The 27,744-nt window shown below is 38.8% G+C and overlaps 2 protein-coding genes across 16 annotated transcripts in view; one reads left to right on the top strand and one right to left on the bottom strand.

Annotated features, from left to right (window-relative positions):
- The window catches only part of SMC6 (structural maintenance of chromosomes 6), a 39,555-nt gene extending 33,640 nt beyond the window's left edge, over positions 1-5,915 (bottom strand). For 3 of the 12 annotated variants that reach the window (XM_086875813.1, XM_086875809.1, XM_086875808.1), the window contains exons 1-3: positions 5,571-5,915; positions 3,825-4,003; positions 2,472-2,622 (exon numbers count right to left, since the gene is read on the bottom strand). The gene's annotated coding sequence lies outside the window, so the exon portion shown is untranslated. Of the gene's footprint in view, positions 1-2,471; positions 2,623-3,824; positions 4,004-4,749; positions 5,492-5,570 lie in introns of those variants that run through there. The other 9 variants (XM_086875812.1, XM_086875810.1, XM_086875811.1 and 6 more) reach the window with 5 other exon arrangements.
- Positions 5,239-25,802, top strand: GEN1 (GEN1 structure-specific endonuclease). Of its 4 annotated transcripts, none has more exons than XM_086875815.1 (14): positions 5,239-5,496; positions 8,099-8,296; positions 9,743-9,929; positions 11,265-11,441; positions 13,545-13,655; positions 15,397-15,470; positions 15,968-16,059; positions 16,827-16,977; positions 17,097-17,133; positions 17,235-17,315; positions 18,123-18,253; positions 21,086-21,147; positions 21,662-21,805; positions 22,022-25,802. In XM_086875815.1, the coding sequence occupies exons 2-14, from the start codon at positions 8,136-8,138 to the stop codon at positions 23,428-23,430; spliced, it is 2,817 nt and encodes a 938-aa protein (XP_086731941.1). In that variant the 5' UTR covers positions 5,239-5,496; positions 8,099-8,135; the 3' UTR covers positions 23,431-25,802. The 4 variants fall into 4 exon arrangements, with proteins under 4 accessions (XP_086731941.1, XP_023778402.2, XP_023778403.2 ...); XM_023922634.2 differs by lacking the exon at positions 5,239-5,496 and adding an exon at positions 5,660-6,074; XM_023922635.2 differs by lacking the exon at positions 5,239-5,496 and adding an exon at positions 5,687-6,194.
- The last annotated feature ends 1,942 nt before the right edge of the window (positions 25,803-27,744 follow it).

Genomic DNA, 27,744 nt, shown 5'->3' with positions numbered 1-27,744 from the left:
CAGTCTTGTAGGTGACAACATACCCACAGGTGATAACACAGACATACCAAATTATTCACTTTAGTAAAACAAATATTAAAATCACGGCAAACATTGCAACAAATACTTTCCCAGAACTGAAATCTCAGTAATTTAAGGCTATGCTTACTATTAAAGAGTTGCATCAAAACAAAAGAAACACAGCTTCATTATTCTAATCAAGCTGAATGTGTTGATTAAAAATAAAATCAATCTTGATTCTGTTTCCCTTGGTACATTAGACTTTGGAATACATGCTAGAATTGTTTTTGGTTAGCAAAGGAGTTCAAGATTAGTGGTAAAAAGTACATAACTAACATAGTATAATCAGCAGCATCAATAGAGGTTTGATTAAAGTCAGCTGCATGGGTAAAAACAGTGTATTAATTATTTGTGGTTGACAAAAGCCAAGAAAATTAATATGCAGAACACATAAAAGTAGAATAAAGGAAAATTTAAATTCATAGCACTGTTCCTGTTTCTTACACACAAGGTACTGTAATATGATCACAGTAAACAAAATTCTCCTAATAAAGGATAACTATTCTCTCTATATAGAGGACACATGTATGAGTTTCCTCTACAATTCAATAAGTAACACAAAGACTTCCACCACTAATGGGACTGGTCTGAAACGAATCTTGCAAAACTAACAAGCTTTAATAAAACATCAAAATCTTGTATTTTCTGTAATCATAAGCTTATGGCATGGTTTTTATTCCCTCAAAAGCACATATTACATTCCTCATACCTACAGACACAAAGCCCTACACAAAACATGGAAGTTGACATATTTGCCCTAAGTAGAACCAAGGTGCTATTTACACAAATGCAATACACAATATTTTTATTTGTCAGTAGTTAAGTCAGCTACTGGTAAGTATCTAAAACAGGCTAAAACTAACATCAGTTGCACAGTTTTCTAACATCAAAACTTTTCTGAAACAGATTATGTTCTCCTACTCATCTTTGCTTGCATGAATTTAATCCAGAGCTCCCCTCTAAGAAAGATGACAACCAACTTTAATGCACATCATCAGTTCAAGCAAAATTCAGAGGCATATAATAACTATACTTAACATTCACTCCTATAGAAAGATCACTGCATGACATATGGCCTAAAAACAGGCTCCTTATTTATAACAATAAATTATAAAAATATTATTTCTTTAAAATGTGTGGGGCACAGGAAAGAGTGACCAGCATTAGAGACATAGCATGCCCAAAGCTGGTAACACAAGTCTAAACACACTGGGGGCTTGGAGGCCAGAAGACTCCCAGTCATGAACACAGGTGATGACAACAAGCAAGCACTTCCTTGTCCCTTAGGACAGATAGGATGATCCAGGACAGAAGTCATACAGGTCAGCCTAACAGTTCCTAACATGATCTCCTGGAGGGAGGTGACACTGTGTGTGAGAAAGCTGGGTGGGTCAGCACAGTGGGTCCAGCTGTGCAGCAAACAGCCTCAGGACCCCAGGGGCTGCCTTGTCAAAGCCCTCAGGCCTCACAGAGCTTCTCAGTGGGTCTTGCTCTACATTCTCTCTGTAAATGTTTTAAGATTAGTCACTTGGAGAAACTACAGAGAACTCAGTGAAATGAAGACTGATGAAGTACAACTTTAGACACAAGAACTCTGGCTGCAATGGAGAGGAGCAGTCTTTCTTCCCTCTTCTCATTCTGTCTCATCCCCCTGAGTCCAAGCAGTTCTTTACACAACAAAACAATAAATCACCTCAAGTCTCTGATTCTACTAAAAAGTAACACAAGAAAAAATTTCTTCCTTTTAATGTAAGTTAGGTGAGCTCCCTAATGCCTTCACCATGCAGATCTGTATGCTTGGGTCACTGTGGAAAAAGGCATCTTCTCTGAGCAGTTTCCTTGTGTCAGCCTCATGCTTGGCCAAAACCATTCCCTGAATTCAACTGATGGGATGTCAGACAGCTTATACTACCAAGCATCACAGAGAACAGCATTTATTATAAGAGACACAAGAGACACCAAAATTTCCTACATCATTACAAAGAATATCTTATTTCTAGTCTATATATTTGTTGGCTGCTTTATAAAATATAGTGTCTTATGATCCTCTCATTAATTTTCTATGACACAGTATCTAAAAGATAAAGAAAAAACAGTATTCATCCCTTTCCATTACGAAGAATGAATACAATTCAAAGCCAATACAGAAATGCAATAAACTTCCCATTTGACACTCTTGCAATAATTTTGTATGGTAGGGATTTCTTTATCAAATATTAGAGGCAGAAGAGGAGAAGGATGATGATACTTATTACTGATGATGATGATTATTATTATTATTAATATTGTTATTACCATGATGATGCCCATGAAGTATTTACAGCAAAACTGTCATACCCACTTTATGCTATGTAGTTTAATACCACACACAAGGAAAACAAGGAGCAAATCCACTTCGTGATTCAGCTTACCTTTTGCTATGCTACTCTTGGTTTACTACAAAAACATGCCTTCATGCCCAAATTACTCAGACCAGGAAACAGTCATACAAGCTCTTGGTATCCATCACCCAAATATGAAGACAAGTATTCATTGAATCTGCTGTTCCATTAAAATCTTCCTCTAAAAAGAAGGAGACACATAAGCTTTAAACATTGTAATTAATAACATCCAAACTAAAGATGAGGGCTATGAGCTTCATTGCTATACTATTTGAACACTTAAGGAAAAGAGAGTATAAGAGCAGAAAACAGAACAAAATAATCTCATGTAATCTAACTATGAGAAAGGCAAAACAGTTTGCACCTCAAAACTGCTGAAGAGCTAGTACTGCAAAAAAAACTTAACTGGAACTACAAGCAAGCTGTATTAAGTAGCCTCAGAAATCACAAGTATCAGTGGATGCAGAACCTTCCCTGAGTACGAAAAGCTGAAAGGACTGAGAAGCTGACCGCAACCACAAGGAACCCACTAACAAGATTTTACAAGAAACAAAATTTTAAAAGGCACAGGAAGAAATAATCAACATATTAAAAAATAAATACACAGAACATGACATATATTTAAATTTTATCTTCATGTCATCTTGATATTTTTGACAAGAAAAGTTATTTTTATAATTGCTCCTGAAACTCTTGCACCAAGGCACCTCTAATCTTCTACATTAAGTTTTTAATTGAAAAAAAACATTGTTTTCAGTCTCAGCACTAACTTTAACAACAGTTCAGGAATAACTATAAAGGCAAAGGCAAAGCAGCTGATCCAGCCTATCTGAATGTTATTAAAGTATGCAATACTATACTGGAAACGAACTGGCAAAAACATACATCAGTACATTTTAACATTTTAATATATGTAACAGACTACTGAGAAGGCAACAATGGACATTACTGACAAATATTAACAGAAGGATTTTTTTAATGGATGAGGCATCATATTTAAAAACTAAAATATAAAATATACTTTTGTATATTGTGAGATAAAGTCAGACTGTGTTAATAGAAACATGTGATGACAAAGTCAAGTTAATAATTCCAACAAGAATCCAACAGTCATTCAGAAATCATGAGTACTGATTTAATAAAGAAAATAAACTTCACTATCATGGAACTTAAAAGCACACAATTAGAAATAACAACTGGACTTAAAATTGGGAGCAAAACAAGGCAAGACAGATTCAATTACAGAAACAACCAAAGGAGCACTACAAATTACAACAAGCAGTTGTTATGCATATAATGAGAGCACAAAAGAAGAATGCAAGCCCCAAACGTCCTGTATAAAATGATAAGGACTGCTACATGTTATAGTAGGAAAGTACTTACCCTGTACACATCAAAGGATAGGAAGGCAGAGGCTGCATCCACTGATGTTCACCCATGTCCAGCTTAATCAGTGGCCTATCTTTCCACAGCATTCACCATAGTGGAGCTCCACAACTGTTTCCTTTTCCCTACCTGGCTGGTCACAGCTTGGCTCATCCAGAGCTGACACAGGCAACCTGCTGTTACCAAACACACATCACTGGCTTTCTAGGAGCCCTTGCTGGCCTGGTATCCACATAAGGTAGGAAGGTGTCCCATCAGTCTTTTGGGACATCCACTTCAAAAACTTTGGACCTAGCCCAGCTATAACCCTGCCTTTCACCCAGCTGGCAAAACAGAGATAAAGCAAAGACATCAGAGTAGACCTGTGGCAGGATGAACACAAGATATAGAAAGAAGCAAAGGGAAGAAGAGAATACCTGAGGTCTTTAGGTGATGTATAGCACACTACATTTAACAGTCACAAAAATAGCAGTAAAATTACAAATTAACACTGGCAGTTAATAACTATGAAGGAAGTACAACACTATCTGTTGTACATAAAGGGAGGTATTTCAGAGGGCTGAAGTCAGAATCCCAGCCTCAGACACAGCAGTGGGGTGCTCTACATTTTTGGTACTGAGACAGACATTCCATATTGGACTACATGTCCAACATTCACGACTCCTTTCCTAATATATTTGCAGCCAGTGCATAAGAAGCCTCCACCATCCCATCTAAACACTGGAGAAGCACTGCCTGACCCACAGAATCACAGAATGGATAAGGCTGGAAGGGAACATAGTGGGTCATCTGGTCCAACCTCCCTGCTCAAGCAGGGTCATCCCAGAGCACACATCACAGGATTGTGTCCAGGCAGTTTTTGAGTATCTCCAGTTAGGGAGACTCCACAGCCTCTCTGGTCAATCAGTTCCAGTTCGTTCACCTGCACAGTAGAGATATTCCTCCTCATGTTCGGGTGGAGCTTCCTTTACATCAGTTTCTGCCCGTTCCCTCTAGTCTCATTGCTCGGCACCATCGCCTGGTCCATCCTCTTGACACCCTCCATTTAGACACTTATACAGATTGAGGTCCCCTCTCAGCAGTCTTTTCTCGAAGTTGAACAGGCCCAACTCCCCCAGCCTTCTCTTCATAAAAGAGATGTTTCAGTGCCTTAATCATCTTTCACAACCCTCCACCGGACATCCATCTCTCTCTTGTACTGAGGAGCACAGAACTGCACTGCGGCACAGAGGGCAGCTCTGCCTCTTCTACGGACAGCGAAAACGAAAGAGGGGCAGAAAACCCCTCAAGTCCACGATTACCAGTTACTTTTCCCAACACCGCACGACCTGGAAGGATCCCCCACCCCCTGGAAAGAGACACGGGTCTCTTAGCGGCTGGAACGGCCGGGCGGCCGCCGCTCCTGCTCTCCGCCGGCAGAGGTGGGCACCGGAGGAAGCGCTCCCACCCGGCGGGGCGTCCACGCTGGGCAGCGGGTGACAAAGGCCAGCTCCGACCGCTAACTGGCCCCGCAGAGCCACCTGCGACAGCAACCGCGGCGCCGGGGCCAGCGGGAGCAGCGGGAGGAGCGGGCGGCAGCCGTTGCTCCGCCTTGCGGCCGCCAGGCCGCCCTCCCCTCCCTCCTCCCAGCCGTCCAGAGAGCGGGGCGCGCAGGGACAACGCCCGCCAGGTTCTTCGCCCGGCACGGGTCACCCGTCCCACCTCTCCCCTCCCTTCGCCCCTCGCTGCTCCGCGCCCCGTTACCTGGGACAGCTCCCGATCCCCGCTCGGCGGGGCGGACGGGGCGGGACGGGCCGGAACGGGCGGAAGAGCCGCGGCCGCGAGTGCGGCGCCTGCGCTCTCCGCGTCCCGCGGGGCCCGTTTCCGTGCGCGCGCCATTTTCGGGTGGGGGGGGCGGGGAGGAGCGCTCGCTGCTCTGGAGCCGGTCAGACCGGGCCCGGCGGGGCTCTCACGGGGCTGTGCGTTCCCGTTGGTCCCCGCCGAGGCGGACCTGTTTTCGAGCCGAGGCGGACCCGCTGCCGAGCCGAGGCTGAGCAGCCAGGGGAGCTCGGGCACGCCTGTTCCTGTGGGCGCGGGGAGCGCGGGCGCAGCGGGGCGGGAGTTTCAAACGCTGCGTGAGGGGAGCCCGCGCGTCCGGGCGCTTCTCTCGCCGGCACCAGCTCGGGAGTGTGTTCATCCAGCGGGATAAATCCTTAGCACATGAGGAGCAATCTGCAAGTGCTGGAGCGTGCCGCTGCAGTCCTCCCGGTGCGCAGGTTTATTGGCAAAGCTGTGCTGGGGTTACGCAGAGAGGGGGAGAGTTGTTAAAAACATCTGGGCCTTCGTGTTTCCTCCGCCGTGTTTTTCCTCCTTTTTAAAGTCCTCTGGGTGAGACATAAAATATACGCTTAGCCGTCTTTGCAAGTTACCTTGGTAATGTGTGAACGTATCTCTGTATAAATTGAATTTCTGCGTTAAATGCTTTCTGTAGTTACTTTTAAGTGACTGGCGTTTCTGGCAGTGTAAAAAAACTTAGTAGAGCAGAATGTAGTCTTAAAGCACTATATAAGACATAAGAGCTTCATAGGTTTAGCATATTCCGGCCTAAAAAGACATTGAGAAGGTTTTGTAGGGGGGTGGTTATGTTTACTGTTGATTTTCTTCAGTGATTTCTAAGTATATGAAAAGAAATCAAGTTCAGTCTTGGTTCTTTGAAAGTTGCCGTCTCTCTAGGGCTGGAGGCTTGTGATAAACGAAGCTCTTTAATCCTAGTAGATAGATCATTTGTCATAAGAGTAGTTGAGCTATTTGTACACTGAATTCAAATTTAAATGTTTTATGAAGTACAATCAAAAAAAGGCAAAGACTGGTAGGCCTTGCAGGCTTTCATAACTCACTCTTAGATATATATTCAAAGGGACATGAAAAACTTATGTCCTCAAATAGCTGTACTTTATCACAATGAAAAAGTTGGCTTTTTTTATTTTAGTTTTCAATTTTTATACCTTTTTGTTATTTGTAATTAACCAAATGTAGGGTGTTTGTAGTGTACTTGTCTTTCCCATTAGTTAAGAGCCATGTGACACTCCATAACAATATTTAGAAACTGACTTAACACAGTTTTTTTTAAGAAATTTTGTTGATGCAGAGTAGCAGAAACCAAATGATAACACCAAAAGGACATCTCCCACTGAAGCTGAATTATTGTGCTTGTCTTTTGGGAAGGTTTGGATACTACCCCTGTGCATTAGAGAAACTGATAATCCTGGACTTCAAGAAATTGTACTGTGTAGTTGTATGCTTAATTTGTATTTTTAACTAATTTTATGTGCTTGACAGAGAACAACAAAAGCAATACTCTGTATGCATACAACTAAAATGAGGTTGAGTGATTGTAAGAGTTAAAGAAATGGATTAGAGACCTAAATTCTGTGCCTGCCTTAAGTAACAAGTTGTTCAGAAAGGTAACAATGTTCGAATGAACGTGACTATCCCTAGCCCAGAAGGAGGTGCCCCATCTTGAGCCGCGTGTGTACATCGGGCAGAGCTATTCCCCAGGCATCCAGGGCCAGAATAAAGTAATGCCTTCATCTTAGTAGTACATTGGATTTCCCTTCCCAAATTTCAGTGTCAATTACTGCTGCTTCCCTGCTTAGAGTGTTTCCCACCAGCACTGGATTAAAGCAGTAGGAGAGTATGCCAGCTGGATGTTAAGAATGTCTGCAACCTGTGAGCAACCACTGGAGCAATATCATCATTTTTTTTTCCTGAACTCCAACTCGAATTTCCCAAGACAGAATTTCTGTGCTTGACCCTTCTTGTATCACCTTGGAATGCAAGGGAAGTTTAAATTCTGTTGTCATTGTAAATTTTCCTCAAATAGCTTTAAGCTACTTCTATTTGAACAGAAAATTTTAGTGTGAATCCTACCTCAAATCAGGAAATAATTGCCTTAAGAATCCTGTGCATTTTTTTTTTAATAAAACTTGGATTGTGTTTATGTATGGCATACGTTAGACTTGGAAATTAATATTTTTTCACTGGGTTTTTTTTTCCTCAACTGTATTTGTTTTTGTTTAGTTTATTAGTAATGCAACTGTTCAGTCCAAAGAAAGTATTTGGTAATAAGCCAAAGTGAACTGAAATCACTACATTTAAAAGACTTGGTTGCAAGTACTCTTAGCTCTTAAAAGTAGAACTGATAATGGCAAATATATTTATTTTCTGAAGCTCTCAGTCATAATACTTCATGTCATATTCTGAAACTGTTTTATTTTGTTTGGTCTTCACAGTTAAAATCTACCTTCTGACAGCAGGGAAACTAAAACAATGGGAGTGACTCATCTATGGCAAATTCTTGAGCCTGTGAGACAACCTGTCAACCTCAGTAGTCTCAGAGGGAAAACACTTGCTGTTGATTTAAGTTTGTGGGTTTGTGAAGCACAGACCGTTAAAAAAATGGTTGGAGTAGTTACCAAACCACATCTCAGGTATGGTATCCATATAAATTATTTGAGCCAAAAGTCTTGGAGCTGTATAATTTAAATGTTACTTATTCAATAGACCTCTAAGAGTAGCTCTGAAATTCATATGACGGGTGTTTTGATACAATTATCACTTATGCTACCTATATAAAGGGTTTGAAGTTAATTCTAAGTAGACCCCCAAGTTGAATTAATTATGTTTAAATCATTCTTCAAGCATTTGAACAAACTTGAAGAATATGTATATATTTTTTATTTAAATTACTTAGCTAAAGAATGAGCATGTCTAAGCATCTATAATTTCAAAGCAAAATGAAAATATACACAAATTTTAATCAATGCTTGTTATTGGTTATCAATACAGAATACTGAGTTACTAAATGGTGTTATACACTCCTGTGACTTCTGTTAAATTCAGCATTATATAAAATACTAGCATACTACAAAATCTCAGCATTTCCTGAGAATAATGTCTTAAAATGTTTTATACTTATAAACCCAAATGGATAATTAACTATAAAACATGGCAGCATGACCAAAGTCATTACATCAGTCTGGTAGGATGTCCTTTGTGGGGTGGAATAGAAGCATCAGTCCAGATCTCCGAAGCAAGACAAAGGGTTGAACAGATTTCTACAAAAAAAATGCTTTCAGACAGCTGAAAATTAAAATTTTTTTGAGAGTTTGTATTTTCGAGTAACTTATTGTATGGATTGAATTTTTGCAGCATTTGTGAAAATAGAACTAACCTCAAAAGATCATCTTACTGTTTTTTGCCGGTAGTAACTGTACAAAATTAAATCTAGTGTAATGGTCTCTCCATGTCAGTCAAAGAGATATATGTGTTTGATCTACTCCTTTTGAAAGATTCATATTGGAACCACTGGTAAAAGCATATGCTGTTTGATATGACTGCTGTTAATTTTACTGATGTAGTCCAAATATTTGTAGTATTCCACCCCTCAGTGGTATTGGTTTGCATAAGAAATGAATTGGCATGGTAATGGTATCTGTAAGTCTGTCCAGTACCACACCATTCCGTTACTTTGGGTGTACCTGTATTGATGGATTTGGGGTTAATATTTGATATAAATGAATCAATGTAAATATGTGTTTGGAGGCAGATTTTGGATCTTGAATGTATTTATATTAAGCCCTTTAAGTTTGTTTACATCTTTACAACCAAAAAAGATCTTTCCTGTCCTTATACGGTACTTTCTTGGGAATTTTGTAAAGCTGATACAATTTCATAGTACGACAATTTCAGCCAAAGACAGAAATATAGATCAGAGGTTTGTTTAGCTTGGAGGCGAGAGAATCATTAGAGGTAAAGACAATGGCAGGATTTTTCCAGTGCTGAGATTGGGAAAATATAAGGGAAAAAAGGAAAATGTCTGAAGAAATCAGTCTTCACAAATACTTCAGCTTATAGAACACTTTGCTTTATTGCAGAAACCTATTTTTTCGGTTCTCTTTCTTTACATCAATGGGAATTAAGCTAGTGTTTGTCATGGAAGGAGAGGCCCCCAGGTTGAAAGCAGACACCATGAGCAAGAGGAATGAGATGCGCTATGGGCCTTCGAAGAAATCTGGAGCTGTGAGAACAGGGAGATCTTTATTTAAAGCCATGTTAAAAGAGGTGAGTTATTGAGTGTTAAAGTATTTTTAATGTGATAGAAAGAAATCTTAACCAAATTAAATAAAGGAACTTGAAATAATTGCTAGCTTTTGCTACAAGCCACCCCCGAAGGCCAGGTAACTAAGGTTCTTGTTAATAGATACCTTTGGGGTGGATTTAGGGTGGAATGACACTGAGTGACTGGTGTATGCATCTTTTACACCTGAGTCAGTTGTGTAAAGGAGGAAATTGGCAAGATAAAAAGCATTATTCGCCTCACAGGATCTATTTATTGTCGGCTTCACCCAGCTCAAAAACTAGCTTGCTGCTAAACAAAGGCTGGTTGGTTGTGGTCATCCATGGTGGGTGTGCACCCCATGTCATACTGGATCAGAGTTTTCACCAACACACACCCAAAAATTCTCCTCCTCTTTGGCTAGGGGCGCAAAGCTGGTCTCAGCAAAGCACCTGCTGCTTTTTCAAATGGCCAATTCTTTCAGTCATTAACCCCTAACATTTCAGTCTCTCTCAGCTTTATACACAACAAATGTAAGCAGTGTTTTGAGGTTTGAAGGAATGTGCACTTTTGAAGTCAGGCCTTAGAGCATCTGTTACAGAAGAGAAACAGTGTCAGAATAATTCTCTCATTGATATGTTCCTGGGCATGTTGTGCTGTTACAACTGTAATTGTGTGCTTATTGCAAAATTTAACTTTGCTGGACTTTTATAGTGTTAGTATCCATACTTCTTTGTATCCTTTCACCACCATTAACCACTTTTGTCTATTCAAAATTTTATGAAGTAGAATTTATGGTCACTCGGGGCTTCACCAGCCTGTACATACCAATTCATGTATTATTTTTAAATTCCAAAATAAAATATTTTCTCTGAAATTTGTAAGTATATATTGGTGTGTCTTGTACAGTGGTCCAGACTTACTAGGATGACAGCATTGTATTTTTCTGCTTGATATTCTTGGGGAGTTTAGCATTGTCTGTTAGTAAGATGTCTGTTCTGGCTCAGCATTACTGCTTGAGTGAACAGCATTGCTTCACAAAGATAAATACTCCTTTGATACTACTCTTCTGAAAACATCCTAAATATCTATTTAAAGTGTAAAAATTTTTGGGAAGGAGTGGCCATTAATCATGCTGTGTTCACCTGCAATTGTTACTTAGCTCTTTGTGGATATTTACTTAGAGGAAATCATTTTTTGCTAACATAGTGCTTTCATTGATGTAGTGTTGTATAGGCAGTAGCGGTTTTTATATGCACTTGTGTCTGAGAAAATGCATGCTGATAAGTGAATTTAATAGCTCTGCATTCAACCTCTTTCCTTTTGTGTTGTTCTGTTAGTGTCTTGAACTGCTGGAGTGTTTAGGTGTCCCTTGGGTTCAAGCAGCTGGAGAAGCAGAGGCAATGTGTGCCTACCTAAATGCAAAAGGACTTGTTGATGGCTGCATTACCAACGATGGAGATGTTTTCTTATATGGAGCTCAAACAGTTTATAGGAACTTTGCCATGAATGCTAAGGTGATGTACCTCACCCTGTTCCCACCCTTTCTATGGACTCTACAGAAATGTGAATAGAAACGAGGGACTTGAGAAAATACTTATATGTTGTTAAACTTTACTTATAGTAGTTTGGTTTGTTAAAAATAGTACATTTAGGACAGGAACATTTTATTTAATTCACTGGTAATTCTTGTATTAGCTGTGAGAGGAAAACTACTGAGAACAGGGTAGTATTGCCTGTGTTTGTGGCACCCTGTGGTGTCTTATATAAAGCTAAATAGCAAATTTTTTTCCCCATTTCCTTCTTTATAGTGGAGGAACTGAGTGAAGTAATTACTTCCTATAAGTTTTACCCTTAGGTCATATGAGAATGTTCATCCTCCTGGGTCTAATAAGTGTTCACATACTTGCATCTTGCAGGTTCATTTTATTATGAATATACTTGCAAGTAATGCTGTTTGTCCCAAATGAATATGAATAGGGTAGATTGTACATTTTTATCATAATCAATTTTTGTGATCATTCAAAAAACCAAATAATTTATGGCCTTAAACTGAAGTGTTCATTTGTTAAGAATACAATATCCCAGAACTGGTGTAAGGCTACCCCAAATTTCTGTAATTTATAATGTTCATCTGAAAGACTTTTTGAGAAAATACTTCAGAGATATGAGGAAATCAGTAGAACAAAAGAAGTGCACTACAAATAATTAACTCTTAAAAAAATAATTAGGGTTGATGGAAGGTTATTTGCTTTGATGACACCATGTTTGGGTTCTTCCTTGACCTGGTTCTTTCATTCGGCTTCCTTATCATTTATCACCAACAACGAAGGCAAGCTCAATCTTTCAGGTGTATTTAGTTACTTAGATAGGTCAGCATAAAAAATCATTTGTGAGTGTGTGTCTGTCAGGGGTATTTGTTCTGGCAAAATGGATCACTTTGATTTGTTGCCTTGTGGGGGTATTTTTTTGTTGTGACTGAGGAAGAGGGCAGTAGCCTATGTTTTAATTCATGTTAATCTTGATTCCATTTTGTATTTGAGTCCCTTTACCTTTCAAATATTCCTTTAGCTTATGACTAATATGTTAGGTAACGTTTTAATTCTTTTTCTGTTATTTTACTGAAGTAGTATGTTGAATTGTTTACATGCATTTTAAAAACTTCACTTCCTGAAATGACTTGCACAGCCACTAGGATTTGATAATGTTAGTTTTGCCACACTTTTTTCTACAGGTAGTAAACAAAAAAACCACCTAGAATCTTAGAATATACTGAGTTGGAAGGGACACATCAGGATCATTGAGTCCGACTCTTGCCCCTGCATAGGAGACCTCAAGGGTTGTACCATGTGCCTGAGAGCCTTGTCCAAACACTTTTTGAGCTCTGTCAGGTCTATCTTGGTGCTGTGACCACTTTCCTGGGGAGCCTATTCCAGTGCCCAACCATCTTTGGGTGAAAAACTTTTTCCTGATACTCAACCCAAACCTACCCTGGCACAGCTTCATGCTGCTTCTTTGAGTCCTGTCACTGGTCTCCAGTCTCCTCTGGGCTGAACAGAGCAAGTGACATCAGCCACTCCTCATATGGCTTCCCCTCAAGGCCCTTCACCATCTTTTTTTGCCTCCTTTGGATGCTCTCTAATGGCTTAATGTATTTTAAATATTGTGGCACCTAAAACTGCCTCAGCACAGGAGGTGAGGCTGCCCCAGCTCAGAGCAGAGCAGGACAATCACCCTTGCCCGACTGGTGATGCTGGGGCTGATGCCCCCAGGGCTGGGTTGATCCTCCTGGCTGCCAGGGCACTGCTGGCTCCTGTTTAACTTGCCATCAGCCCCAAGGACCCCCAGGTCCCTTTCTGTGGTGCTGCTCTCCAGCCTCTCATTCCCCAGTCTGTGCACACAGCCAGGGTTACTCCGTGCCAGGTGCAGAATCCAGCACTTCCCTTTGATAAATTGCAGTTTATTTTTTTTCCATTAGACTCCATCTTATGGGGTATACGCCTTTCCTGCAGGTGAGGGTGAATAGGGGTGAGTAAGCAATCCCAACTCAAGTGACTCAGGGCAGTTCCTTCCCTGTAACAGATGGAACAGAAATAATATGCAATAAATTTCTCTTACAGGATCCACATCTTGACAGTTACACAATGTCCTCTATTAAAGAGAAACTCGGTTGTGACAGAGAGTCTTTGATTGGGCTAGCAGTTCTTCTGGGCTGTGATTATCTTCCAAAGGTAAGGAATATAATTATTTTATATTCAAAATGGTTCATGATCATCAGTCTTTCTAAGACTGTTTTGTGTTGTTCCAAACCTTTTCTATAATGGAGGTGAAGGCAAAAGTTTAGATGCCGTTTACATTGAGCCAAGGTGTGAGAACTCCATTGTTTATGAGGATGCTTTGTAACAAGTCATGTACAAGTGCATCCCTGGCAGAGGATCTACGGAAAATGAATAAAAATGGCTTTGTCTGTGCTCTTTGAAAGACTTAGTAGTGATGGTTTTGAGCTGTAGTTATTAGTAAAGGCAGTTCTGGATGTAGTTTGGATGTATTCCTGTTCCATTGTTTATAAATATATAATTTACGATGAATTAGAAGTGATTACCTAACTATTGAGAGGAATCTCACTCACTACTACTTCACTTTTTTCTTTTTTTCTTTACTATAATTCTTGACTTCTTTTTTTGAGACTTTGAACAGAAGCTGTTGTAATGGCTATTTGAGAGGGAAAAGAAGTAGGATGAAACTTGTTTTCCATACTGTTCATGATGTGACTTCAGGCAGTGATTACTCCCATTCAGGCTTGAAGTTGATATCTAGTTTTTCTTAAACAATTGTGTCCCAATTTGATAAAACTGTCCTTTAAACAACTGATACTGCTGGAAGAAACAAACCTTTAATTATTTTTGTTTTGGGTTGTTTTTTGTTGTTTTTTTTCAATTTTGCTTCTATTATAGGAATCTTTAAATAGTTTGTTACTATTGTGTAAAGAGAGGGAGTAAAAAAAAACAGTGGATAATCAGTGGTTATTGTACCATCATGGAATGCCAGGTTCACAATTATGTGATGTCAGGTCCTTTGAGTTCTTGCAGCTCAGCAAAGCAGATGAGGACAGAAACTTGTAAAGAAAGCTGAATTACAGGAGTGCATTGGGAATGGAGATTGGCAGAACAGGTAAATGAGAATAGCATGCTCTAATTGCACTTGAATTGTTGAAATACATCAAAATAATGCTTTCCTTTGAGAAGCTGAGTATCTGACTTTACTTGAATGTCTGACTATAGTCTAATGAGGACTTGGTTTGAAGTGTAAATTTATTTGAGATGGTTGTATGTATTCAGTTTTCCATTACAGCTGAATAAATATAGATTTATTTGTAATGATGCTGTAGAAAGTACATTCAGTACAATCTTTATAACTAGGTATATTGAATCTTGGCAAAATAGGGTGAAGATGCAAAGAACTGGAAAGTGATATGTGTGTTTTAAGTCATAGACTGATACAATAGTTTGAGTCAGAAAGGACCTCTGAAGTTCACTTAGTCCAGCCCCGCTGCAGTGGGGGATATCTTCAATTAAACCAGGTCACTCAGATCCCCATTCCAACCTGAGCTCGAATATTTCTAGAATTGGGCATCTGCCATCTCTCTGGACAACCTGTGCCAGTGTTTCACTACTTCATTGTAATTTCTCTATTCTGAACTTCTTTTAGTTTATTATTGCTTTCTACTTCTTTCTTTGCCTTGTTGTAGCAGAGGTGCTGTTTAGCATAAGAACAGCTTGTGTGTTACACTGGCATTACAGCTGTAATCTGTCACCTTCTCTGCCTTTAAGCTTGGTCAAAAGTATTTTTCTCTATTTATTCTCAACATCTGAAATCACTTTTTGTCATTTTCTACGCTATGCAATAAAGATGGTTTTTTGTGAGAATATGAATTTTGTTTGTAATTAAATAATATTTCATGTTACTCTATAGGGGGTTCCAGGAGTTGGGAAGGAACAAGCTTTAAAGTTAATTGAGACTCTGCGAGGTCAAAACTTACTGCAAAGGTAAAATGGAAATTTACTTAAGTGTTTTTTTTATTCAAAGACTTAATAGTATGTACTTCAGCTCCAAGACAGTATTTTTAATACTTTAATTTAGGGAGGATATTAGCACATTCCTTACCTTGTGTTTGCTAAAGGAATTGGGTGTTTTGCTAGGCAAGTCTCTTACTCGTTTTAAACATTTAGCTTGTTCCTAGCTCTTAAGCTAGCAGGTATAAGCTGATACATTGGAGTGAAAGTTGTAGGGACAGATGAGACTTGCTGATTTTTAATTGGGTTGTGAATTAGGATTTGAGATACCAAGTGCTTTCTATGTTTGTTATTATAATGTGTGTGTCAATGCTAGAAATCCAACATGATGTACAGTAAAAGAACCCTGTTTCATAAGTTGAAAAACTGTTTCTTGGATAAATGCTTGAGAAATATAAAGAGATTATTTTTCAGTGGTTTAAGTGTGAAAGCTAAAAATATTTCTTGATCATTTTAACATTACCCTTCAGATTTGAGCAGTGGAAGGAACCATTTCAGTATGATGATAATCCACCTTTGGTTGTTAAAAGGGTAACTCACTGTTCAGAGTGCCATCATCCAGGTTAGTGTGAACTGTAAGGGAACAGCTGAACTGTACTTTTATTGGGTTATGGGTTTTTTTCTACTAGCATTAAAAACACTTCTCAGCTTCCATCTTCGCATTTTCAATATTGTGTACATGTACCCTTATATAAAGACTTTTAAGGCTTGGGACTAATTTTCTTCAGATGTGAAACTAGTTGACAGCAGATGGGATGTTATCACAATGCTGTTGTGGGATCTCAGATATTTGCCTTTTTAACACGATCAGTAAAGACAGCATATTCTACTAGAGTAGTACTGCCCAGCAACTGCTTCTTTAGTTGCATGAATTGGTCCTGCATCAAGAGGACTGAACCTCATCATTGATGAGGTTTTCAGCAGTGTTTTCTCAAAAAGAAATTAATCCAAGGACCCTGATTTTGGTATCATCTTTGATCAGTGAACTCATTCAAAATGCAATCCATCATTTGGTGAAGGAAAAGCCTGATTCAAATATATAACTTATATGTGTTTTCCAGATTATCACACATTATTTCTGTAGTTTTTAGATAATAAGTTTTCAGCTTAAGAACTGAAACTGTTGAGGGAAAGAGTCTTCAGAAAAATGGAAGCCTGAATGTATTTTTCTACTACTACAGATCCATTAATGCTAATGCACTCAGATCTGCTTACAGCTGCTATTCACATCACATTCATGCGTGTTCTGAGCTTTGTATTTGTAATATTGCCTTTATAGGTTTGGAGATTTTGGGAACTCCTTCTCACTTTGTTTGTCTTTTGCTATAGGATCTTACAGGGAACATGAGCACAATGGATGTAAATTCTGTGAAACAGTCAGATGCTGCAAACCCAATGACTCCAAACACTGCTGCCCTTGTGCATGGCATCGGTGGGAGCAAGTGAAACAAGAAAATGCAGTGGAGGACAGTATCAGAAAGTAGGAATGGCCTGAAAATTTAACTGCTTTTTCCTGCATTCATATGCAGGGTAAGCATTTAGATTCTCCATTTTTTTCCATTTGTCCTAAGTTCCTAACACATTTGTTTTTACCTGCAGAAAAGCCAAGAGTTGTGAGGGCTTTCCATTCTCTGAGGTAACAAACAAGCCTACTTCATATCAGTTGTTTTAATCAATTAGTTTAAATTTCAGCTTTTTGCCCACTCTTAAACTGTCTCTTTTATGTTTTATGTCAAGGTTATCCAAGAGTTTCTTGTAAACAAGAATAAATTGATCAACATAAAGGAATGCCGAAGGCCAAATTTGTTGTCCTTTCAGGTATATAGCAATATATTGAATATTCAGCTTAGTAGTCTTTTATTTATTATTAAGGAAGGCATCTGTGATAATTGTGATCTTCATTGATAATTTTACTTGAAATAAGAATTCGAGAATCTTACTACTACATCTTAATATACATCACTGATTTGAAAGCCTAAAATTGAAGACTTTGGAAAAAATCAGTTGCTCTAAGTAGGCAGATAGAAAATGGAAGAAAGAGAAAGCTCATTTGTCATTGTTTTGTTTTTCATTGTCCAGTATTGCTAGATAGGGTTGAGGGTGTTAATATTAAACATTAGCATTGTTTTCTAGGAAGGCTTTTTACTTGTTTTTCATTGGCAAAATCAGAGCTCTTACAATGTTTCATTTTTTGGGTTTGATGACACTGTAAGATTTATGGGTATTAGAGCAGACCACAGTTAAACAATGTGGCTTTAATGAAAATACATGTTCATTGTCTCACATGTGAAATCTGTAACTTTCACAGCTCCTGGTAGAGCTGATGTGAATCTGACAAAGTGTTTAACAACTGTCTTATCCCTGCTGGTACCATCACACAGCTGTTCCCTTGGCTTGTCACTGACAGCTGATGAATGTGCTGTAGGGGTGGCTGTTCCCTCCCTTGGCAGTGAGGTGTTGTTGGGCATTACACTAATGTATGAAAGCATTTTTAATGCTAATATTTTAAGTATTTAAATATTTAGTATTTAAGTATTTAGCCCAGTGTCCCAACTGCATGACTATCTAAGCATGATATCTAACAGGATAAAGTTTTAAAGTCTGGGATATTTTTTATACAAACAGCTATTTGCTTCAGAGAAGATGGACTGGACCAAACATTACGCTTGTAAGAAGCTTTTAGCACTTTTGACGCGTTATGATATGATCCAGAGAAAATCTGGATACATTGACTCAAAACAGCTGCAGGCAATTCGGTAATGTAGCTTGATTTCTTAAACTTAGTATGTTTACTTCTGCTGGCAGATAAAAAAAACACAAGGTTTTTCTGAAAAAAAGGAAATATGGTTTTCTCTCATCTTTGTTTCAAGCTTTTTGCTTGTTTTGAATAGAGGTAAAAATTCAGATCAGTGCACCAATTCTACTACTGCTGCACAAAGTAATACATTGAGTAGGTTCATTCTAACTGGCAGTGCTTGTGTTCTCCTGTGCTTGCTTTTTGTTCCTTTTCCTTGGATCTGCCTTAGGTCCTCTGCTCAGGTTCTTAGCAGACATTTAATTGAATTCTGTGTCTCAGAATAAGAGTTCAGGCTTAGAAATGAGCATCTGCAAATTCAGTCATAGTCTCTGATTGCTTATCAGACCTACCAGCTGTCATTGTATCATGTGTCAACACTACTTTTCATTCAGGACTGCTACATTTAGGAACGTAAAAATGGCCAGGTATATTGTTACTAAAAATGGACATGCAGGGAAAGAAACAGCAAGATAAGCATGTAATTGCTTTTTCCCAAAATAATTTCCCACCATCCAGATTTCTGTTACTTAGGAATTGACCAAATCAGAATTAGTATTTTCTTATTCTATTAGCTCTCAATATAATTTATTTTTTTAAATGATCTAATCTTTTGTGAAACTTAAGGTAACTTCTAGAATCTACAGTGTCTGTTGGGAAATCTGAACTTCACTTTGTGAAGGGAATTGTGATTTATTTTAACTTTACCTGATGGTTTCCCAAATTCTCCCTGCCTCCTTAATTTTTTTATTGGAAGAATGTTAGTACTTTTTCCATGCTAGTCAAAGTTTTTAGACATTAATTTTGGGGCAGAGGAAGACAGTCAATAGCAGTGTGATAGTATCATTTCTGGGTTGGTGTGTCATAATCTTGAATTAGTACTTCCAGAGATGCTGATCTATTCAGTGTTATCTTTCAAAATATTGGGGAGACTGGTTGGAGAACACTTTTTAAACATATTGGCAAGATAAATTACCAGCATTTACCTTGATGAATGCATTCATTGACATTCTCTGTTTATAACACTTTTTAGCATTTCAGGAGTTCAAAAGACAGATGGTGTGTGCTGTTGAAGATTTCTTTTGTTAACAAGTGTTTAAAAATGCAATAATGATTCAGCAGGATCAGCATGATCCTACTCTTCAGGCATAGGAAGCTACTAAACTGGGATGTAAATGGTCTTTTTAGAAAAATCTCATAGTGATTGACTGTCCCTGTTCAGTTAAAGTTCTATCTCTCTTCATACTCTCACACAGAAGATTCAAATGACCCTGTCTTGTCCTTTAGAAAATTACTGTCCAGGGCAACAGCCTTTTCTGGGATTAGTATCTTAAAATCCTAGAATCATTTAGTTTTGAGAAGTCCAGCCATTAACCTGACACACAAGTCCACCACTAAACCATGTTCCTGAGTTCCACATCTCCACATCTTTTAAATTAAATATTTTCAGGGATGGTGGGTCAACCACTTCCGTGGGCAGTTTGTTCCAATGCTTGACAACCCTTTCCATGAAGAATTTTTTTCTAATATCCAATATAGTCCTCCCCTGGTACAGCTTAAGGCCATTTCCTTTCCTTTCTTACCACTTGTTACTTGGGAGAAGAGACTGACCTCCCACCTAGCTGCAGCCTCCTTTCAGGCAGTTGCAGTTGCCACGAGGTCCTCCCTGGACTAAACACCCTCGGCTTCCTCAGCTGCTCCTTTCACACTTGTGCTCCAGATCCTTCATCAGCTCCACAGCCCTCCTCTGGACATGCTCCAGCACATCCAGTCCCATCCCTTGTGGCGAGAAACAGAAACAGACACCGTATTTGAGGTGTGGCCTCAACCAGTGCTGAGTGCAGGTGGATGATCACTGCCCTGGTCCTGCTGTCCACTCCATTGCTGATATAGGCCAGGATGCCACTGGCCCTCTTGACCACCTGGTCACACTGTGGCTCATGTTCAGCTGCAGTTGATCAGCACCCCCACCTCCTTTTGTTCTTGGCCACTTTGCAGCCACTCTTCCCCAACCTGTAGCACTGCAGGGGTTGTTGTGATCTAAGGGCAGGACCCAGCACTTGGCCTTGTTGACCCTCACACCACTGGCCTCAGCATCAGTCCAGCCTGTCCAGATCCCTCTGCAGAGCCTTCCTGCCCTCCAGCAGGTCAGCACTCCTGCCCAACTTGGTGTCATCTGGGAACTGAATGAGAGTGCATCTGATCCCCTCATCCAGATCATTGATAGACATTAAACAGGACTGGCCCCAGTAGTGAGCCCTGAGGAACCCCATCAGTGACTGGCCTCCAGCTGGATGTAACTCCACTTACCACCCCTCTCTTGACCATCCAAACCATTTTTAACCCAGTGCACCTATCCCAGCCAGTTTCCCCAGGAGAAAGCTGTGGGAAATGGCATCAAAGGTTTTACTAGTCTGGGCAGACAATATCCACAGCCTTTCCCTCACCCTGTGGAAGAAGGAGATCAGGTTGGCCAAGCAGGACCTGCCTTTCAGGAAGGTCAGCTGAAGATACCAAATGGATGTTTGTCGGAGATTGCATTCTGTCTGTTACAGAAGAGCTTTTTTGTTTTGTGTAAATGCTCTTCTGAGTGTCAAATAAAATTTTTTCAGTGCTCAAATCTGTACTCCAAATTTTACTGTATACAGAGTAGTGTATTTTTTTAAAAGATGTAGTAATTTCAATTTTACAAGAAGATTTTTTTTCTCTGAATCATTCCAAATTAGACTATTGAAATATTTTTAGATTTTAAGTCTAGATTTAAGTCATTTAATGGCCTTTCTCTTTCTTACAGGGTTGTTAAGACACGTGTTAAAAATGGAATTCCTTGTTTTGAAATTGAATGGCAAAAACCAGGTGGGTCTGGTTTCTATGTATGTTATGGAACAAAACAGTTCATAGAAAAAGATAAAATCAAGCTTTAAAGAGGACAAGAGTTTGGCAACACTCTGAGCCAATGGAATGTGGGTGAGATTGGAACAGCCTATCAAGTTTCACACACCCTGAAAGAAAAAACAATGCTTTAAAGAAAAAAAAAAATACCTAGAAAGCAAGGGACTCCATCTTCAGCTACTTTTTCTGGTACATGTAAATAAGACCTGAACTGTGTATTTCATACCTTATTTCACTATGTACCTGAAGCTATCACTGTTTACTAGCTAGAAAATTTTCTGTCCTGCCAAACTCCTCCCTGTAGTCTCTCTGTGCCAGGAGACTGGCAGGAAGAAAAGGACTTATAGATAAATCTCAAATATTATGCTATTGACTTTTTATGTTCCTTCTTTGTACTCAAATCTTTGCTGTTTGGTTTTTCATTCCCTACTTTGACATCCGTATATTTGTATCTAAAGTACATTCATTATTTTTTCAGAACATTATGTTGATCCAGAAGATGAGCCTGTGGAGTTGTTTGTAGTCACAGTAGAAGAAGAGTCTTTGTTTCAGGCTGCTTATCCTGATGTTGTTTCCCTCTATCAAGTGGAAAAGTCAGAATTTCTTCAGAAGAAACAGAAAAGTAAGTACAGAAGCTTATTTCTTATGAATTTATGTGTCTTGCCAGAATGCAAAAAAACATTTCTCCCATCTTGAGCAATATCATGCCAAAACAAGATGAGGTCATGATGCCTCGCAGGGACTGTGCTTTAATCTTACTATTCTATACTTTTGCACTAAGAAGTATGAACTGTGATTTATATGCTATTCAAAGTGCACTTCTTATTTTTCTTTTCAGAAAAGAAAGACAGACCAGAAGAAAAGGAATTACCAAATGCTTATGATGAAGTTACCAATCTTCTGTCTCAAATTAATTTAAAGCCTAAATACAGAATTCTTCCTGTGCAATACTCCATGTCAGATACAAAAGCTCCCCCAGAAGATCAGACACAGCAGAGAAGTGTTGGATCAAAAGATGTAGTATTACCTTCAGCTTCCTGCATAACAACAGTTCACCTGTCAGCATCAGCAGCTGCTCTTGCTGACTTATCCTTGCCTTCACAATGCATTAAGTATTCAGGGATATCATCCTCTTCCTCTGTACCAGCAGGTCTGCAACTGAGCACTACTGATGGGAAAGGAACCTCCTTCAGCACTTCACCAGCCTATGGAGGTGATGATGGTGATCCAGGAGCTCACTTAAACACATGCATAAAACACTCACATCACCTAAGTCATGAAACAGAAAGAAGTAGCTCAGAATGTTCTGACGTTATGCAGTCTGATCTGCATTCTGATAGTGAAGATGACTTGTTCTCAAATGGTGCTATGCGACACCTTCAGGAGTGGTCTTTAAGTGAGCGAATACTTAAGAAGGCTCCCATTCCATCACAGCCTTTGTCTGAAGATGTAGTGCAACTGGAATCTTTGAACTGTTTTAAACAAACAAAAGAAACATTGAATCCTGATAGAAATCATGTTTCTTCCTCATGTCAATTAAATAACCTAGTGCAGGAAAGTAAAAAAGTTCTGTCAGAAAACTCTGCAAGTGAATCCAGCGTACGCATCTATCAAGATGTGCACAAAAAAACCAACATCCTGGCTGAAATGGTGCTAAAACACCCTTATATAAGTGGTTCAGCATCACTAGCCTTCAGTGGGCAAACAACAGAGACACTTCATCCTGGGTGTGAAATGCTTCCAGCATCTCAAAAGCCAACAGGTGCAACTGGCTGTCACATTAAAGAAGCTTGTACTGAAACTACTTGGAAAGCTTCTTTTAAAAAGAGTGTCTGTCAGAACAGATGTTCTTCTAGTGAAGACAGTGATGATGGGCACATGGATAAAATCCAGGTTTATGAGCAGCAGAAAAGGCAACTGAACCCTGGCCAATTTAAAAAATGTTTTACAAAGAAAATGAGTAGTGTTGTTACTAGCAAAAGGACAAACAGTGACTCAGCCCTTACAATTAAAGGGATCAAGAAAACCACCAATTTAAAGAAAGCTGTTAAGAGTTTCTCAGTGCCAGTATCTCTGAAACCATCTTCTGTAGAGGAAGTTAATTGTTCCCAAAGTCCAGAGCAACCAATTGAAAGATTGGGTTCTGATCCCACACAGCAAGACAAAAGTGCTGTTCAGACTTACGTGTGGGCAGACAGTCCCCTTCCCCTGTCTGAAAGACTGAAAGGAAGAATCAAAATCAATTAGGTTCTCCATAGATTATAATGACAATTAAGACAGTTCTTGAGGAGTTCTTTCTCAAAGTTTCTGCAGTATTCTCTATCAATCTTATGTGGACACAGTTTTGATGAATAGGAATTGTCACTGGAGCTGAAGCTTGAAACTAAAATTTTAACAAAAGTACCAAACAGTTCATTGTAGGCAAGTACCAGTAATTCTGGGTGTGTTTACATTCTGAACCTGATACATAAGCATCAGGATACAGCATGCAAGGTTGAGGGAGATTCATTGAAGAAAAAATGTTTTTCCAATTGTGCGGATTTTTTTAATACTTTTATTAGTCTTGCTTATAAAAACACTTAGTAGAATAGTGCCTGCAGTGCTGTTGGATACTCTTAGTAAGACAAAGTGATGTAGCATTTTTAAACTGAAGTTCTCCATTTGGCTCCACTAACTTGATTTTGCAAGTTTTGAAATGGGTTTTGAAATCCTGTGGTTGTGGTTGTGTTGATCATCTCTGAAGGATCAGATAAGACACACAGCAGGATGTACCCACCAGGGTAGCTAAATTTTTATCTGCCATGCCCCATAATAAGCCATTCTTTAGGGTGTGCCTCTTCCAAAGAGTGGAATAAGCCATGTAAGATACTCTGGTGTTGTGGCTGTCATATCTAATATTTAAGGAAATTTGATGACTGTTTCAATTAAGTTTAAATTTAATTAGGGCATTTTTTCTTAAAGAAGGATGAAATCCCATCTAACAATCACTTCAATTCATAATAGCGTGAAAATTAAGTTACAGAAAATCCAATTATCATATTACAAGTTCTTTGAATAATATCATGTTTGGGTTTTATTTTACAAGGGGAAACTTGAATACAATTATAGTTTTGAAGGTGTTCTTCCTACATCTTTATTATGGAAGCAATCTCTGTTCATACACCAAAAAAAGTTGTCTTCAACAGATGCCTGTTGAAGGAATGCCTTGTTGACTGTACTTATGTGTTTGAAACTTTTTCTGTATACCAACCAGAAAGAAGACAACTCTTGCCAAGATATATTGTTAACAAGAGAAATTTAGAATATCTGTGCCTTAGTGAAAATGTCAGTTCTTTATAATGGTCAAGGACCAAGTTTGGAAGCTGAATCCCAGATATGTTTAAAGAAGACATAGGTAGCCTATAGCTAATATACTCTGTAATTAGGCAAAATAGTAGTTTCTTAGTTTATCCTGTCAGAAGACAAAATTTTATTTATAATTGATTTTCCAAATGAGAAATGTATTCTGGAAATGAGAAAAAAAAATCAAAAGTATTTAAGTCTTAGTTTTGAAGATGATTTTTGTCTTCTGGAGAGTCATGCACCCAGCTGATCTGAGAAGGTATCTGGAAGAATAGAATTGTGAAGTCGTTCCAAGCTCCGTACTGCAGGCAGGGAACCATTTCTTATGCAGTGGTCAGTAATGGAGAGATCTGAGGTTTTGGTGGTTTTTTTTTGGAAAAACATTGTTCTTGGTTACGTTTGATTTTTTTTTCCCTTGCTGATGATTTTGAATACTGAAAGTTGAAATCTAGTGGTTAAATTTTCATTAATAAAAATGCCAATATAGTGTGAACGAGCTCACTTTTGTTCCCTCCCAGGGTATGGGAATGTGCTCTTTTGTTGGGGGGGATAGCTCAATTTCACCCACAATCTGCATTTCTGATTTAGAGCTTTCTTTGGCATCAGAGGGCCAGAGTGGATTTTGGAGGAAATTTGCTTTGTTTTCCAAATCTGCTGGAGATGACTGTTTTAATGGATAAGAAGGTGAAAATACTGTCAGAATTTGGTGAATGATGGAAGTTGGAAATGAGATATAAGACATTAAGAACTGCAGAGGAAAAAATATTATTTTGCTGATTTTTCCTGCTAATTAATCAGGTTTTACAAGTGCAGTTCAAGCATGAAAAACTGAAAATTTTCAATTTTTTCATATGTAATGCATCCAAATTTTGTGCCAATTTTCTGCCACTACTTTAGAAGCAACAATAGATGTGAAAAAAACCCAACTATGTAAAATGCTTCCTCTATTTAGGCTGTAGCTGCTCGTTGCAGTAAATAAAAACATTTATCATTGGGGATGACTGTTGCTTGAATTAAACTTGTGATTCATTACAGAAGGGTAATTACAGTTTTTTAATTGTTTTGGTTTCTCATCTTTATGTAATTTACTCAGTCTGAAGATTAGGGATGGTTTTTCTTTGGAGCTTTTTACTGTGCTGGCTGCTTTGCAACTTCTCACACTTGTGAGAATGATCTTTAAGTAAATTGAGGGGGTGTAATGTAACTTTCTTCTGCAGGGAATGTTTCTCCTGGATTATGTTAAACTGCCTGTAAAAATAAATCAGTTGATGCATCAACTTCATGAGCCTGAATAGATTTTCATTTATCATGTCCTGATCTGTCTGAATAGGCTCTACCAGCGTGCTTCAAAATAATAAAAATATAATAAAAATTAAAATTAATAAACAATAAAAATAATAAGTATAAATAATAATATATAATAAAAATGTACCTACTGTGGAGGTGGGGCAGGTAAGGGGCTCATTGTTCTTAAGGTTCTTTTCTGAAAGGTTTTCCACATGACTGCTGTCCCAGGCTGAATACTTTACATGATCTGTCACTCTTGCTAGCAGCCTTCTAGCTCGACTGGTGCTCACAGAGATACAGAGCAGAGCCATAAGTTCTGTCTTAATAGTGTAAATATTATTTCCACTTAGAAAGAATATTAAACATTAAATGCAGCTCATTTGTTCAGCATAGCTGGACAAAGGGAAATATTTACTTGGCATTCCTTAGGCTTGTAACTCACAATTTCAGGTCCACAATCAACAAGAAAGGAAAATATATGCTGTTTACATGGAATATATACATAGAGAGCTTTAAAAAATATATAATTTAAAAGATCACCTCTCACTGCCTCTGTATCCCACTGATATTTTTCCATAGGTATTGAAATACTTATCCACATCTGAACCTGCCTAACAAACACAAAAATTTGATATATGCAATAAATCTTTTGCTAGTTAACCAATAAATTTCCTAATTTGAGAAAGGATTTATTTAACTTTGAGGATCTGCACAGCCTTGGCTTTGTGCTCTTGTGTCAAGGGAGACGCTTGGAAATGGAGTGGCAAAAGAGACTAATGGCAGCTGTTACTTGAGACGAGATAGTCTTTTCATGTCTAAAAAGGTGTCAGGCCCTGCCATATTACAACAGCAGATAAAAGGAAACCGCAGTTGGAATATTACTGGGAGTTGTTGTAAACCCAAGTGCTACTGACAAAACCGTAAACTCGGTGCAAGATTTAGCTCTTTTTCCTTCAGGAAACAAAACACTTTAACTGTTTCAAGAAAACAAAATTACCATGGGTGACAGAACCACTCTTGCACAGTTCTCCCGCTCATGTATCCTGTGTTATAGCTACCATCAGTACTATGCTGGTTTTATATCCATTATATATCTGTATATATATATCCATATATATACTTCATCAGTACTGAATTTAATTTAATTTAAGATTAATCGCATAAGAAACTTTAAAAGTTCTTTAAGCCCAAGCCTTGTCTCCACCCCTGCCCTAATTTCCTCTGACCAAGTTGTAGAGGTTTTGCTACTTCAGAGACAGCACAATGGGAGAAGGGGACATACCTTTGAAAATTTGGTTCATTAAAAACAGCCCTACTAAAATTCCTGATGGATATTTAATTTCCATTAGCTGCCTGAATAAAAATCAATTAAGGAAAAGAAGTTAATCAGGAATATTTTAAATGCCAACATAGTGTAGAAGTAGCTCTACGTTAGTATTTGTTCTTGTAATATCTTACTTGAAAATGCAATTTGCTCTGGTAGAGCACCTCTGCAGCCAAGCTTGAAGCCCAGCTAGTTGTCTCGCCACATATTTTTCACAAAGGTTGGATCTGTGGTAAGTTTTGGGTGATCTTTGGCACATGGTAAAAGGACCTGTGAGTGTGGTCTGTTTTGGGTAATTTCATGGGCAAACTAGATGAACCCTTACATGCAGTCCTCCATCCCAGGGCCCCAGTGGTGCTCTGGCAGTGACACCACATAACAACGGACAGACAAGATAGGCTCAGCCCTAGAAACGGTCCAAGTTTTATCTGCCTCAAAACCATGAAATCTGTGGCCCCCTTTGATGCCGAATTCAGACTGTCTCAGTCCAACATGAACGCCACGTCCCAGAGCAGATTTAGCCTTTAGGCCTCTCTGTCTCTCAGCCCACTGCAGTGTGTTGTAAACATTTTCTTGGAACCTTTTTGCACTGGAGACTTAAATTCACT

Source organism: Cyanistes caeruleus, chromosome 2, assembly GCF_971803275.1.
Source record: "Cyanistes caeruleus chromosome 2, bCyaCae1.hap1.1, whole genome shotgun sequence".
NCBI lineage: Eukaryota > Metazoa > Chordata > Aves > Passeriformes > Paridae > Cyanistes > Cyanistes caeruleus.
The sequence above is the reverse complement of the archived record's forward strand: the minus strand, read 5'-3'. Positions and strand labels throughout refer to the sequence as shown.